The sequence below is a fragment of the Larus michahellis genome, chromosome 2, assembly GCF_964199755.1.
Source record: "Larus michahellis chromosome 2, bLarMic1.1, whole genome shotgun sequence".
Classification (NCBI taxonomy): Eukaryota; Metazoa; Chordata; class Aves; order Charadriiformes; family Laridae; genus Larus; species Larus michahellis.
In genome coordinates this window covers 149135135-149151161 of record NC_133897.1, presented here as the reverse complement: position 1 = coordinate 149151161, position 16027 = coordinate 149135135, and the positions used below count along the sequence as shown (strand labels likewise).

The 16027-nt window shown below is 36.0% G+C and overlaps 1 protein-coding gene across 24 annotated transcripts in view; it reads right to left on the bottom strand.

Annotated features, from left to right (window-relative positions):
• The window catches only part of OXR1 (oxidation resistance 1), a 295555-nt gene that overhangs the window by 31352 nt on the left and 248176 nt on the right, over positions 1 to 16027 (bottom strand). For all 24 annotated transcript variants that reach the window (XM_074577654.1, XM_074577651.1, XM_074577647.1 and 21 more), the window contains 3 exons: positions 14059 to 14840; positions 9869 to 10037; positions 6581 to 6743 (listed from right to left, as the gene is read on the bottom strand). In XM_074577654.1, coding sequence (XP_074433755.1) covers positions 6581 to 6743; positions 9869 to 10037; positions 14059 to 14840 — 1114 coding nt within the window. The remainder of the gene's footprint in view (positions 1 to 6580; positions 6744 to 9868; positions 10038 to 14058; positions 14841 to 16027) is intronic.

Genomic DNA, 16027 nt, shown 5'->3' with positions numbered 1-16027 from the left:
ACAAAAGCAAAGCCTACTAAAGATGCTAACATGTTAATGCACAGCAACACATGCATAGTGACACGTCCGATTTCTTAACAGACAATGCATGATGTAAAACCCAAGCAATGATCTAGCTTGTATATCCCATATACTACCATAAAGACACAACCTTTCAAGGATCTAGCTCGTGTATCCCATATACTACCATAAAGACACAACCTTTCAAGGATCTAGCTCGTATATCCCATATACTACCATAAAGACACAACCTTTCAAGAAACGTATTGGAAAAATATTCTTATTTTGAGGACTGTGTGATGCATCTTTACACACTGTGTGCAGTGTTTCATTCAAGAAGCCTACAACTTCCAGGCTGCTGCTTCTCTCTGCTGATCCAGTATCATCCAGCTTGTCATACAGCATTATGATCATACCACAATTCAAAACCTAAGACACAACATGCAGCTGTTTCACTAGCATCTGAGCACTGAAGTGTAGGAATAAATTTATAGACAAAACATTAGTAAGAATACAAAAACTTAAGACAGCAGTGCATACTGAAAGTGAAATGTCCATTTTAATATCGAAGTGTTGCAAGTTACAGTCCAGATCCGATAAAGAACTTAAGCACCTACATCCAATACTCCAATCTTGAAAAACCTTCTTCAGATATTTCCTGACCAGGAGACACAATCACTGCGACCTTCACATTCCTACAAATACACAGAATTTCTAGACACTCCAGAAGTTAACAACTTTGTTAATATTGAACTGTTGAGTGTCCAACTCAAATAGCATTTCAGGGAGGCAGAACTTCATTTGCAACTAATGGCTTGATCTAGTAAACATTTTAAAACCATAGTTAAAGTTCCAACTGAAATCCAGGTTGACAAGTGAGTTACTACAGAATACTGCTTTCCAGAAGTATTGCATCTATATTTTCTACAGAAATTTAATATGCAAAACCAAAGGTAATGAATATGAAATGCAAGTCCAGAACATGATCTAGTGAAATCTGGGAAAAATCATTTGCAGATATCTACCAACTCATGCTTCGTTTTGGAAGTTAATTTCTCAACAGCTTTAGCTCAAACTGATTTTCTGTATTTTTCAAATAATTGAAAAGCTAACGTAAACAATAAAACGGATGAGCTTCCAACTACTTCAAGACCAGCTTGCAGGTTCTAAGACAAGAAATTTCCTGTTTTCAAATATCTTGTGGATGAGTATTTAGATTTATGTGGACCTGAAGTATGACTCAATGCTGAATAATAGCAATAAATAAGATCAAATGACAAGGGCAAGTGGGGGGAAGGGAAGGGAAGGAAGGAAGAATCAACACTTTAAATAATTAAGAATTATTCTAATACAGAGCAATTCTTCCATTTCCCTAACAGGTTTAAGGTTTAAATAGAAACTGATGTCCTTAACCGATTTCTTCACAAGTGCCCAAACTGAAATTTCTTTAATGCCTCAGAAACATTTAGCTGTGGCCACAGTCAGTAATATTTTTTTTTTTTTGCATCAATACTCTGCCTGATGACCAGAGATCTGATCCATCGGCATGAATCCTGCATTTTCAATATTGCATGATGATAAAGACACTTAACAGCTGTAGTACCTTACATAGCTACTGGTTTGATTATTCTAGGTTCCAATCTGCAATCTAAAGACAGATTATCAGTCTGCATCAATAAGTCATTATCACACACAGAAATAAAAAGTGCATTTATACACAAACAGTCAATATAATGGTGCAACCCAGTTTTCCAGCTCCCCATCAAAAAAGTTAACTACTTAAAGAATACAACAGACCAAGTCCCTTTATCATTCAAGGAATGTCATTAGCTTTGAGAATTAGTTTCACAGACCAACAGCCGAAGCATTAAATAAGCAAATCAAGGTATTCTGATCTAATTTCTTTTCCTTCTCTCCCTCCCCTCCCCTGAAGAGACCAACTAGTCCTTTAGTTAGATACAAACAGAAGGTGCAAAAATTTTATGATAAAACTCACATGGGAAAGCACAATTGTGTCATTTTTCCTTTATGTACTAATGTTTCTTATGCAAGTCGTCATTTCCATTGTTTCCCCTCTTATGCCCTCCTCCCTGGGTTAGAGCACAGCAGTTTCCTTTGTATCTCGCATTATTAAAGCGGCAAAAATCTTGCTTGGAAAATTGGTTTCCATTGTCCTTACTCCCCAGATACGATAAACTGATTCTCTAAAGATTTTAACAGATTATTTACATGTGCATACCAACTTCTGTAGAAAAATACTGGAGCTTATCAGCACACTTTATGAGCACACAAGTTCAGTGGAAGGTTGATTTACCTAACCACTTGATATGGTTAACGGCATTTTACATGAGTATTGTTCTCCATGTCTTTTTCCTCCAATGTCCAAGTTCAAAATGCCACCTGCCACTTCATATAGCAACAGCAGTGGAAACAAGCCTGTTAATGTTTTACAATCAGTTTTAGGAAAACCATGGTAGAAAAAATGGATAATTGAAATTTCTGGGATTGATGAATCAGATATCACTTCCCACTCCCATGTCCCAACCCCCAGCCTTTTTTTTTTTTTTTTTTTTCTAAATTTTTATTTGAGAGTGCAGATTTTTTTGTTCTAAATTAAAAAAGGTAAAGAGCCTGCAAGAAAGGTTATACAAAATAATGTATACTGGGCAGCACTTATAATCTTTCTTCAAGTTGTTCTATGATCAAGTGTGGTTGGTAATTATTATTTTTTTTTAATATTCAATGTATATACAATGGAATAACATTTATCCTCTACAGGGAACGTCAACAGCTCTTACTTTAGAAAAGCAATCTTTTATGCAGCCATAAGAAAACTATTAGCAGTTATTTTGTAGAAATAGGAAATAGTTGTGCTTCTCGAAAACTCACTTCTCAACCAGGACTTGGAGACTGTAAGAAAATTCAAGCAGTTTTTCCTTTCACTCATTTTAAACTTCAAGCATAGGACCAGTTTGATTAGCAGCGCTTGAGGACCCTGCTTGCAAATACTGTGGTACCATGCCTTTACCAGCACCAGGTGACAACTTCTTTAATGCTTTCAATCTGGGGTGCTAATTAGCACCAAAATTATGTTAGTGCATCAGCAGCTACCTAACAGCAAGCATCTTAACACTGCATCATTATTTTCTATACACCTTACTATATACACAATTTGAACTTAAAAAGGAAACAAAATTAGACCTTAAAGTACCAATGGAAGTTGTTTCCAAGGTACTTCACAACAGGAACACTCAGCTCACTGTCAAATCTCGCCATGTTTAGATGCAAGTACAGAATATGTTTTGCAAAAAGCATTTGTTTGCCAACACACAGGGTTCTAAACAGTATTAATTATTTGTGCTAACAGATAAAGAAACCCATTAGCACTTGAACCTACACAACCTAAGTAAAAAAAAAGAATACCATGATAAATATACCTCTATACCCCCAGGGCTCAGTACAGATGGTAAAAAAAAAAAAAAAAACAACAAACCAACCAAGCAAAAAACCCCACACAACCCAAAAACGTCTCTTCCTTGGCATATGCCCATGCACCTAAGTACAAGAAGGAGATATTTAAAGAAAACAGATAGGGGTAACACCACTGAGAAACAAGCAGGATGGTTTAATTTCTTACATAATACATAAAATAAAATTCTTGTCTATTCCCATCTAGTGGGCACCAGAGACAAGTCTTTAGCGTGGACTGATCTTAAGCAAAAAAGTATGTCTCTAAAAAGAGAGCTTTGCCAACGGGACAGGCAGAGGCCTCTCGGGAAGGCAGATACCGAGGAACATCGGCAGCAACTGGAGCTACAAGGTACGCCCCACAGAGCTTGTTTTAAACTCTAAGTAAGTGACAACAATGAATTAGCCACCTTTACTGATGGTAGTGTCGGACAGTAGTAGGCTCATGGTAATTTCTAATAAGTTAGTTATCTATTAAGTGTGTAGCATATAATACAGAGTCAGCTAAAGGATTCCCTCGATTTTGCTTTTTTTGGACACTTCATACAGTGCAGTATTTGATCAAACTAGCGTTTAATATGGTGGCAGGATTCTTGGTCGCTTTGCCCCTAGGATCAGAAGATGTTACATCTACTGGATTGCTTCAGGGAAAAGGCTGATAGGAAACAGACTACACTGTACACAGGTAGAAGAAGAAAGCACAAGCAGATGAAAAACTGAAGTAAGTTCAGAGTAAGAGCTTAGTCCTATTAATTGATCCATTTAATAAACTTATAAACCCACCCCTACTACTACTTTTACGTTACTGATCTTTGTTTTTGCTTGTTCCTCTTCTCATAATTCCTTTTCCACAAAAAAAAAAAAAAAAAAAAAAAGAAAAAAAGCAGAGTACTTCCTTAAAATCTCTTGATAAAAAGCTGTAGCTGAATGCAGTTAACATAGAACTATCAAAGAAGCAAAAGCTGTCTCAGAGCACCACACTTCGGTTACTTGGTACTTTGTGATGCATTTGCACATCAAGAGGCTGCTCTTCATTTCCCTTCCACCCTGAGTTTTCCCATCACTACGTTTGGAAGGCAACAGCCTAATTTTCATCCCAATAACCACAAAAATATTTCAATTATACTGTTCACCTGCTATCTTAGATTACACCTGGATCAAGAGCTGACAGAAAAAAAGCTTGTTGGGTTAAAGGAAGGAAGTATATTGGCTGAAGATAATGACTGAAATTCAATGGGAATAATGGGCATGACAACGTTCCCTGTATGTACTGATACGTTCTGGCACATATGTTAAAAAGGCACTAAAATGCAGTTGTATGTAATGACAGGTCGAACCATCTGGTACTGTCAAACATTTCTGATTTAAAAAGTTAGTTTTTAACAGCTTTCAGATTTGTGCTAGAAGTCAGTCATAAGAAGTCACATTACTCTATTTAAATGCACAGAAGACCACATTAGCATATTTCTTGTACTTGCATAACATCTTTTTTAACAAAAAAAAGTTGTCTATCTCACTAATCACACTAACTTTTAAATCCAGAAAATTATTATTCGGTAATCTTAAGAGAACTAAACTTGACATAATTTTCACATAACACATATGTTTCTAAAATATTGCTATTTCCATATCTTCTACAATTATTTCCAGAGGAGACCTAAATAAAGGCTTAAGGCATGACCTCATTCTGTAGTAAACAACTTACAGATTTTCATACATGTAGGAAAAGTACTGCCTCTACTAGCTTCAGAAGTAATTCCTAAAAACTTACAACATTTAATCATGAAGAAAAATTTGTACTATTTTCTGTGGAAACCATTCTGTAATTACGTTAAGGTGCAAAGTTACTGAAGAGCTCATCAAAAGAGACATACTGTGCCATAATATTGATCACTTGCCACTGATCCCCGTGTTCCTAAAGGCCAAATTTTAAAACATCAAATATTTATAAAAGGCTTTGAGGAAGAGTCAACACCAAAATACATTGCTGGTAAAAACACTTGAGCAGTATATAAATTGACAATGTGAATATTCAAAAGACATGCTTTTATGATACTAATTTCAATGTCTCAAAAATGCTCAATGCAAAAATGACTGAGCTGCAGGTAGTGTTCTGTAACCACAGCCTAATACTTCAGCTAAGTAAGTGAGAAGTTTGAAGTCAGCGTTCTACTATGATTATAAGTTTTGGAGCTAAGAAGAAAACTATTACCTGTAGTTAGACTATTGCAGTTTTTTAAAATTTCTTTTACACTCCACATAAAACACAAGTATAGACTTCCTTAATTTCAACATGCTCCATTGCAGGGCAGGGGGAAGAAAAAGGAAAAAAATCAGTCTTAGAGTCAGAAATTGCAGTTGCTGTCCTGAGACTCAAGTTAAACAGTGCTGATGAGATACCGCTACAATATATGACAAGAATCATCAAAACTTTTGACTGACACTTGAACGTACAAGACTACGAGTGCTTTAACTGTATGTACACTACAAAACAAAACCATGTAGACATGTAAAGATGTGTCCATAGAAACGCAGTGGACACAGATTCACATGGAAGAAATGTGTTTGTTATAAAAAATAACAAGAGAGTTCCAGTTACAGTATATTACTAAAATCCATGCAACAGCATCTTAATGTATGAAGAAGTTATAACTGAGAAGTTAAGTGCTGGATTATTGGAACAACATGTCATTAATAGGTTAACTTTCCTTTTTTATTATCTCATCCCTGTTTTGAGACTTACCAATAAGTACTCAGTATCAGAAATATTAAATATTAAATATCAGAAGACTGTCAGTTTACTTGACTGAAAACTAAGTCTGCTTCATCAAAGTTGCCACTTCTTTGCTGTACTTGCATTCCTTTCAACTCTGAGTTTTAAGTTACAATTTGCTCCATATAAAAATGACTTGCAGTTGTGAAATGTTGTCCTGAACTGATGTTAGAGCAAAGCAGTAGGATGGCATAAATTAAACAGTCATGATCATAGTAAGCAGACTAATAATGCACATTGCTTTGTTTTTCTTACTGGAAAGTATTTAACACTATTTTAACTATATTCCTGTGAAAGTATTAATGAAAAAAAAATATCTTTGACGCTGTTCTTCCTTACCTCCCACTCTTTAGCAGCATCTTCAGTAGTAGTTTCTTCACTAGTTTCAGTCTCTTCCTTCTTTTTTACCACTATAAATCCAGGTTCCCGAAGAGATTCCCCAGTATCTTCTGCATATATTTCTGGACTCCATTGTATAAAGAAGACATACAAGTGATCTGTCCTACAGAAGTGAAGTAATGATACAGAAAAGAAAAATACGGGTCATCTTTTGGGTCATGTCTAATAATTATGAGGTATTTAAGGTTAAAATTAAAATACTTACTATTTCATGTTTTACTAGATATTAGAGACATTTGAAAAAAAATATAAAACTAGTGAAGTGGTTTGTTTTTTTCTTTTTAATTATATGAAGCTGACACTGGAGGAAAAACAGGAAACAAGTTGGCAATTGACTAGCTGCATTTTCATATACAAGTACAGTCCCTTCAACCACTTGTGTCCCATTGGAAACCTGTTTACAATTGAAATAACTTCCAAAATAAAACACTAAGATTTTTTTTATTATTTTATTTTAAAGGAGTTACATAAAAACCACAGGCAAAATTGGAATTTAAAAGTGTCTGCATGTGTGTTTTCCCCACCCGTGAAGAAGAGCTGAACATTCCCAAGACAGGTAACCAAAATTATACAGACTGTGAGAATTACTACAGATAGGAGGAAGTAGGGCTGAAAGGGTGCATATATAGTGCATATATATAGCTAGATCATAAACTACAGACCACTCTAACTGCAGTACTGCAGTAAGTACCAAGATTCAAAGAAGTTACCGCCTTTTAAGTTATCTGCCACAAATGGCATGGTTCTCCAGTTTGGAAAAACAGAAAATCCAAATTCCCAGAAGAAAGTTATTTCCAATCCTAATCGCTCTCAATCTATACTGTTTAAGCATTTCCTGTAGGTGCACAGATGGAGCACTTAGAAAAATGCAATGAATCCAGTAGTATCTCTTCATCTTGGAAAAGACAGTTTCAGAGCTAGAGCTTTATGGCTCTGGTTACCAAGAGCTTGAATATTCCTTATTTCCCTCTTCCAAGATATTTGCTACAGTGAATCTGCACACTGGATTAGCAAGACGACAGTATTTGGGTTCTCCCCCCAGCCCTCCCCTTACTAAATTCCCGCAAAACTGAATACTGGAAGAACTGCAAGAGATACAGAGCAAAGTCTCAAACTGCAGCTACAATCTTCAAGGATGCAGCACACAGGTATGCAATAATAGTCTCTCAACAGGGTCAGTCATTCCAAGTCACCCTTGTTAAAATTAAGGTTCCTGGATAACATTAATGAAAGGGGGAAAAAAAAAAAAAAGAAAAAAAAAAATCTTTCTCTGACAGTAAGAGGTAACAAAACATTTCAGATTCATAAGGCTAGATAAGTTCTATGACAGAACAAGAAGCTGCAGACTCCTCATGCGCTGAACAAGGTATCAATTTAAAAAAAAAAAATCCTGATTTTGACTTTTTAAGAACTTGAAATTGTGTATAATTATAGCAGTTAAAGTAAATAAAACTTGATATTTAAGGAACTCTAAGACACTCCTTCCCAGACTGATAAGAACACTGAAATAATGCAGGTTTGTCAGATACCTACATTTCTCTTTCTTACCACTAGGTGACAAAAGACAACTGGGTTAACACTAGGTATTTTGACCTAAGCAGAGCAGCACTCAGCAACATTAACACTGAATTCAGAAAACAAACATCCCACATGTGACTTTTTGTGTACAAAAACACAGGACACACATTGGATGGATAAAGAGCAGATTACTAATTCCCCACACAGTTAGAGAGAGAAAGCCTGCAGAGGTGGAGTAATTTCCAAGGAGATCAGACACAAACTGTAAACTATTTCTTAGTGATAAGTTTTGCTTGATGATGAAGATAAGTACTTGCTCTGCTACGTTAGAAAATCAACCAAAAAGACACAGTAATCATTTTAATCAGCTGACCAAGACAACATTGCCATATGTGAAACATTTATCTGTTTTCAAATGAAATACGATATGAATAGAATAAGAACATTGAAGTTGAACGTAACCACAAGAGGTCACCTGGCCCAGACAGGATTAGCCATATCGGAATCAGTGTGACAGGCATTTGTCTCAAGAAAATGCATAATCTCCACCATTTAGGGGTCATGGGGGTGATGATTAAAAGCAGGTTAGTGATGTGTTAGCATAGACTCAGTTCTCCTTGCTGGAAAACTCAAATACTTTGATGTAATTTCAGTCCATTACACATCTCCATTCACAGTGGACACGAGAGAAGAAAAAGAAAAAAAAAAAAAAGAAAAAAAAAAGACTACTGCCTTTCTTATTGCAGCCAACTTTTAAGTATGAAATGATTTTATTTTGTAATCAACCTTTTCTCCTTTAGATTAAAGAACCCCACTTACTTCTAAGTTTCTTTATATGTTACACTTTCTAGGCATTAATTAGTCTTGCTGTTTTCCTCTGGACTCTCTCCAATTGATCCATATCTGTCCTCAACTGCAGTGCCCCAACTGGACATTCTATGCCATTCAGCTCAAAAGAAAAGATGGAAAAGTGACTTGATCATTGTGTGTAGGTATTTATACAAGATGATAGCTGATAGTTTTTTGTTGTTGTTTTCTTCTTTTTACCCCCCCCTCTTCTGACAACTTTACCAATACCCCCAAAAATCACATTCAACTTGAAAAATCATTTTCCCAGCAGTAGAGATCATTTAAGAATTCAAGACTTCACCAGTGAGCGAGCATGGACATGTCATGTCTTTGAATCACTGCAACAAATTTAGATATTTTTCCAGTAGATATGTTTAAGTTGCTTCCTGGAAAAGTTTTACGTTCCATATATAAAGATAAGACAAAAGAACCCCAGCTAGTTCTTCTGAACTCACAGCTTTAAGAAGTAGAGAGAACTTTTAGAAAGTTTCCAAGTAATGGGAAACACAGATAATGACAATAAAAACTTTGTTGCAGAACTCATTTCCTTCACCAGACACCACTTGCTTGAATCTTTCTTTCATTATTCACTTGCTAGAAACACAAGCCTAAATAATACCAAGAGAAACTACTGTCTGAACCTGCAAGTAACCCAAGTAAGTCAGTAAAGCTTCAGTATGGTAACGACATATTCCGGTATTAAGTACAAGCCAATCATCAATATCCTCAGGTGTTGATCCTTTTTTTGTGTTGCTTTACAGACAGTCACTGAAAAAACTTTGCATGGTGCATAAAAAAAAAAAAATAATGCTGAAAGACCTATTGGAAAGCATTGATTTTTAGAGTCTACTCCCTTCTTACCTTTCTTGTGGAACGGCAAACCAGTACTCATGTTTTTTATCCCTCTGTGCATACTGCTGCATTGATGCACTTGCTTGCGAAACAAACGTTTTCCTCATGGGTTTTCCAACCCTGAGACGCAGAAACTTGTGAGATCGATGTCGTCTTTTTTCTTTTGTAAGAGAAGACCCTATTAGTAAAGAAAAAGTAAGCTATCCACAATGTACAGAACTAACTTCAGCAGAACTAACTTCACAGTACAACACACCTGAGTAATTACAACATTCTTTTCTGCTTCCAATCTCAGACCGCATTTTGACAGTTTACCCCATGCTTGGAAGTATTTCAGAAAATACTCTCAATGCATAGCCCTCAATACTGAATGAGATATCCCTCTCACCATTAAAAAGATATTCCACATACATGCAAACAACAGTGTTAATCAGTACTTAGACCTGATTCACATATGTCAAACCTGTTCATTAGTTACTTTTGATTTAAAAAAAAAAAAAAAAAAAAAAAAAAGAGTTCTGGCACTACTAAGAGGATTGAGATGAATTTTAATTTGTTAGCTATATCAAATACTTCAAAGGTACGAACACCACTTCAGGATGAAATACACTGGATGTTGCAATATGGGATTTTTCCCTCCAGTAGTATATTTAATTGAACTAATAGAATGCTACGATTGCCCTCAAGGTCTGGATTGTCAAGCCAGCACAAGGGAAAGGAAGAAGCCTTCTCAAAATTGTTTCTTTGCTAGATTAATTGCCCAAATCCTAGAACAAGAGTTCCAGCCACAAGAGACTTATTAAAGCAAAGAAGGAAAACATAAGTTTAAGAGTTCTTATGATCAGCTATGACAACAAAAGATTTAGCCTACCTCTAGCATTACACGTAAATAAAGATATGTTCCTGTTTTCTAGGACACTCATCTTTTATTTACAGCTCCTACAGTTCTCCTTCAGTGTCTATCTACATCTAGACTACATATACACATATACAGAAAACATCAACTTCTGGATACACAAACATCTCTACTGTATGTTTTCTCTGTCAGATTTTCATCACAAACTTTAGAATAGTATTGTTGCACAAAATAATTTTTTTTCAGTAAACATTTAAATGTGCATCTCCTGCTTTTCAGTCACAATATTTTAGATTTACACCGGCAGTACACAGTATGGTAGAATAGTCACGATGATTTGGAAGTATTTTATAAATCTGTACACTCAAAAGTAAATTATCATATAAAACACCCAAACAAACCCAAAATAAACAAATACCCTGTTTCATAGGACTGACACATGAACTTTGTGGCAGTGTTAAAGAAGTATTCTTAAAATGATCTGATATTTGGGATTTTGGTCCTTCAGTTGGAGCAGTTTAGAACTTTTTTGACATAGAGCTCAGAGAAGCAGGATTTGTATCATACCTTACAAAACGAGGGAGATTTAGTTCCAGTTAGCCGAGAACGAAAACAAACAATTTAGCCCTGCCCCCGAATCTCAAAAGGGCTATTTAACATGCTTTTTTTTGGTGTGTTCTCCAATACATTTTGGTAGATTTGATACAGAATTCACCAGGAAAAAAGATTTAGTGCTGTCTATTGTGTGTGATGCCTTTTTTTTTTTTCCTCCTTTATCTTGTCCAATATCCAGCTAACTAAGCAGCAAACAGACATGTTATCTTTAATGAATTTCAGCTTGTTTATACATTCAAAACTACAGACCAGTATAATTTCTTCCAAGTATCAACTACATCTAGCTTTTATTTCAGTCCAGTGGTTAACCTAAGTGTCTGTAAAAACAGAAGAGAATATGATTCCTGTGCATTTAAAAAAAAATATTCCAAGGGAGGCCTTTTTAGCTCTTCTAGACTTATTATAGTTATCAACTTGTATTGCATCACCTGTTCAACGTTCAGAACAAGTAGATCATTAATTCCAAACTCCGAAACGTTTGACCTATGTGAAGATCAACAAATGGTAACTACCAAAACCCTAGATGCTCAAAACTCAGAAGAAAGAAGAAATTCAACAAAGTCCTTGCTATATGCAGGAGACAGAGACCTACCTAGCTAATTTAACAATACAAAACTCACAGCATGACTACTTCAGAGTTTTAGTCTGATAGACAGGATATCAGATAGTGTTTAGAGTGTTTCCATTTTTTAGTGATCTAACAGACCTGTCATATTTAGACTTTGGTAACCTTCAAGAGTTACCTTGGCTCTAATTAAACTTCCCTGTAGACAAAGAAAGCAGAAACATCACAAAATCTATCTAGATTGAGAAATACTAATTCATAATTCACTGTTTTATTTGCATTCCGCTACTACAACATGCAAGAATAAGAAACATACAATAATTCCAGCTGAAGTTGGCCTGAAGTCATTGGCACAAATCTCCAAACAGTAACCTTTGCTTCCTTTTTTCTTTTTTTTAAATAATTTTTCTATTTTACCCCCACAACCTTCAGTGAGCTGTAACGCCTCGTGCAGAAGGTTTCTAGCCAGCACCTCTCTGTTTGACTGTATACAGACACTTTTTTGATTATACATGTATATACTCTGTGACTGTACAGATCATCCTGCATGAAAAACCTGCAGTGTCACTCAATGATACAATCTTTTTAAAAAAAAAACCACAACAAAACTAAAGCATCTAATACAACTGAATTATAAATAATACTCAATTGTAATTCAATTGTAATTCACCTTTTACTTTGAGGGTGGCAGAGCACTGGCACAGGCTGCCCAGAGAGGTGGTGGAGTCTCCATCTCTGGAGACATTCAAAACCCGCCTGGACGTGTCCCTGACCAACCTGCTCTGGGTGACTCTGCTCTGGCAGAGGGTTGGACTAGATGATCTCCAGAGGTCCCTTCCGATGTCTACCATTCTGTGAAAAGCAGCAATTGTGGCAGAAAACACTTGTGCTTACATTTTTTAAAAGTCACAAAAAGTAAGTACTAGCAGTAAAAAAAAAGTAAGCAAGTACTTACTAGATGACATTTTTGCCAGAGGATTTCCTCTAACACTTAAGGCATAAAAGCCAAACTTATCACAGAATGATGCAACTAATTGTCTGCTTCAAACTTGAAAATTCAGTCGCTTCCTTAACAGAAGGAGAAAACACCACCAAAAAATTATCATATCAGATTCTGAAGTGTAAGATGAATTTCTGTCAGCTGAAGAATACACCTCTCTATTCAATACAGTCTCAACTTTTAATTATTAACATAAACAATTTGACCTTCAAATGCATTTCACATATAAGCTATTAAGTAGTGACAGGCATTATACATATGTTTTCTTTCTATCCCTGAAAATCCTGCATAATTAAAACTAGTTTATCTCCATTAGGAAGATGGTAAGGCACCAGGAAAGTAACCTATGAATTTTTTAAAAAGCAAAATTAAGTACATACAGAAATCTTTAAGTTACTTTAAAAAGACATGACTTTACTTAATATGAATTGAGTAACTCCAATAAACTTTCAAGATAACTTCCAACTAATAATCCTAGGGCCTGATCTCTGCAGAGGAATACAGGTACTCAAGAAATAAGCCTGGCTCTTCCCCATATTCATAGCATTAGTTTCTTACCATCTAGCTTTTATTTATCCTGAGATACGCCTTTTCTATACTCAACTTTGTTCTAGTCAGCATGGAAGTATGACAAGATGCAAGTGAAAGAAAGTTATGAAAGTATCAAACAGTGTTAAGCCTCCAGTGTTTGTTGTTCACATCATAAAGCTTAACTACAAGGTGGACATGCTATAAATAAGATGAAATTCATCCCCTGAAATTCATTCATACATGTGTACATTGGGATCAAAATTTAAGTGACAGCTAGCTGATTGCTAAGGAACATTTTTAATTTTGAGCTCTACAGTGACCAATGCATCATGGATCTAATTTTACTGGCTCATTAAAATCTCCCCTACAAAGATGCTGTGTTTCAATATGAACATAAATATAATTTCAGTGAGGAAGAATGACAGTAACGGAAGTGTCCATGTTTTCAGTTTCCTCAGCAATTTTTCCCAACTTGTTTACCTAAGGTGCAACTTAAGCTTATCTTCAAGCCAATGAGAAATATAAGCAATATATGGGGAGATGTGTTCCACAGAATAAAAAACAAGAATTCTGATGAACTGGAGGGAGATACATTGTAAATCTGAAGGCTGACAACATAAGTCATGACTCACCTTCTAAGTGCCCATCTCCCGCAGTCCCAGTTTTCTGACTGATTTCTTTTTGTGAATTCTGTTGCATGTTTTCTCTTTGTTGTTTGGTTTGTTGCATAGTGTGGGTCTTCCAGAGTTTGCGGAGTTCCTCAACTTCTGTCTCCGAGTTTCGTGTTCGCTCTCTCACTACTTTTCCTTTGGTAGTTTTCTCTTTCTTTTGAGATTCTGTGGCATCTTCACAACACGGACGTTCCTCTCCCATCTTATTCTCTCCTGGTTCTTTTCTTAGTGAGGAATCTTGACTGCTGCCCACTTCTGTATCTTTGTGATGCTGTTCACTACCTTGCGAAGACTGCTGGAGAACATCTGCAATATTTTCAGTAAGTTCTTGCCCACCCTTTATAGACGTTTCAGCACTTTCTGAACTTAAGCTGTGGTTACCAAGCTGTTTAACATTTACACCCATTTCAGCACTGGGTTTTAAGTCACTGGCAGCTTCATTTGAGTCTGAAATGATTGTTAAACATTCAGCACTTGTCTGGTTTATTGTTTGGACAGATTCTGATGACGCTCCAGAAGATTTGTCTTGTCGAAGCTCATCTGAGGAAGCGAGTTCCTCACGTATTGGAGAGAGTTCTGATTCTGTGAAGACATCTTCTGAAAGAGACTCCTCTGTGCTCCTTGGGGCAGTACTAGCGCTATCATTTCCCGTATCCTGAACCCTGGAATCCGTTTCATCTGTATTGCTCTTTGCAGCTTTCTTGGAATGGCAAAGTTCCCTTACAGACAGCTGTTCTACATCTCTGTTGAGCAAATAAGAAAGTTATCATAGCAGGTGCCTTTTCTGTCAAGCTCTTTTCTTTAGTAAGTTTTATTTAATGCTGAAAAAAATTTAAAGGTGCTTTTAATTTAACCCCTAAACTCAAAACACTTAATCCAGAGCATCAATAATAAGAAACAAGCATAAAATATGTTCCTGTAATGGTAAGCTTATGGTAAACCTTTTGCCAGCATGACATAGACAGGACTTCCCAACTTTGGGACATTACTTTCCCAAGTAGAAGCTCTCCTACGAAACCAACAAGATTGTCTGAGATGCTTAAAGAGTAAAAATAAAATAAAAAACAGGGGAAGAACAACAAAAAGCTACACACAACTACAATCTCTAAAGGTAGAAATCCTCCAAAATCTTTCAAGCTTTGTCTACCAAAGAGGCCAAGAAAATGGTATAGACCTATTCCACCCTACTATAAAGTTGACACTTAGTTCACTGGTAAGAAATGAATGTCAGAAATCATCTGGTGTGACCTATGTAAGTTAGTCAAGGCAGAACAATAGGAACCATCAAGGTAGACCTTACCGTTCTGCCCACGGGAAACACCTAACAGTGATTAGTGTCTTCACCAGTCAGGTACCTAACTTTGAGGCAGTTAGGCAAAATAGATCCTAAACTACTTGGTACCACAGAAGAATTTAAAGGACAGACATCAAATGTTCATAAACAGTATAAGAAAAAAGCAAGCAGAAAAGAACAACATTTTTTCCCCCAAAGAAAATAATCTTATCCAAAACTCCCTTTCAGAATAAGCTAACCAGAAATTCTACGAGTTTTAGAAGAGGAGAACTACAAGGGGACTGTGAACATGCTCAACTATATCTATATGACCCAAGCTTTTCCAGCGTTGTCAAAAAGCTGACCAGTACACAACCTTCGTAAGACATTCCTCATGTGTAACCATACTTTTGGCTAGAGTTCTCAGTGCTAACTCCCTTGCTACCACAAGCACATAACATCTTGCATTACTTATCATCAAATGCTTTTAAGCAGCTCGTACCTTCATTTCCACTCCACATTTCTACAAAAAACTTTTTATTCAGTTAGGTCATATTACTGACATTACTGAGACATCGTAGAATTCAGGATGTTTGCAAAGCATATGCATCCTCTCACCCAACTGTTAACATGAAACTGATATTAAGCTTGTGCTGA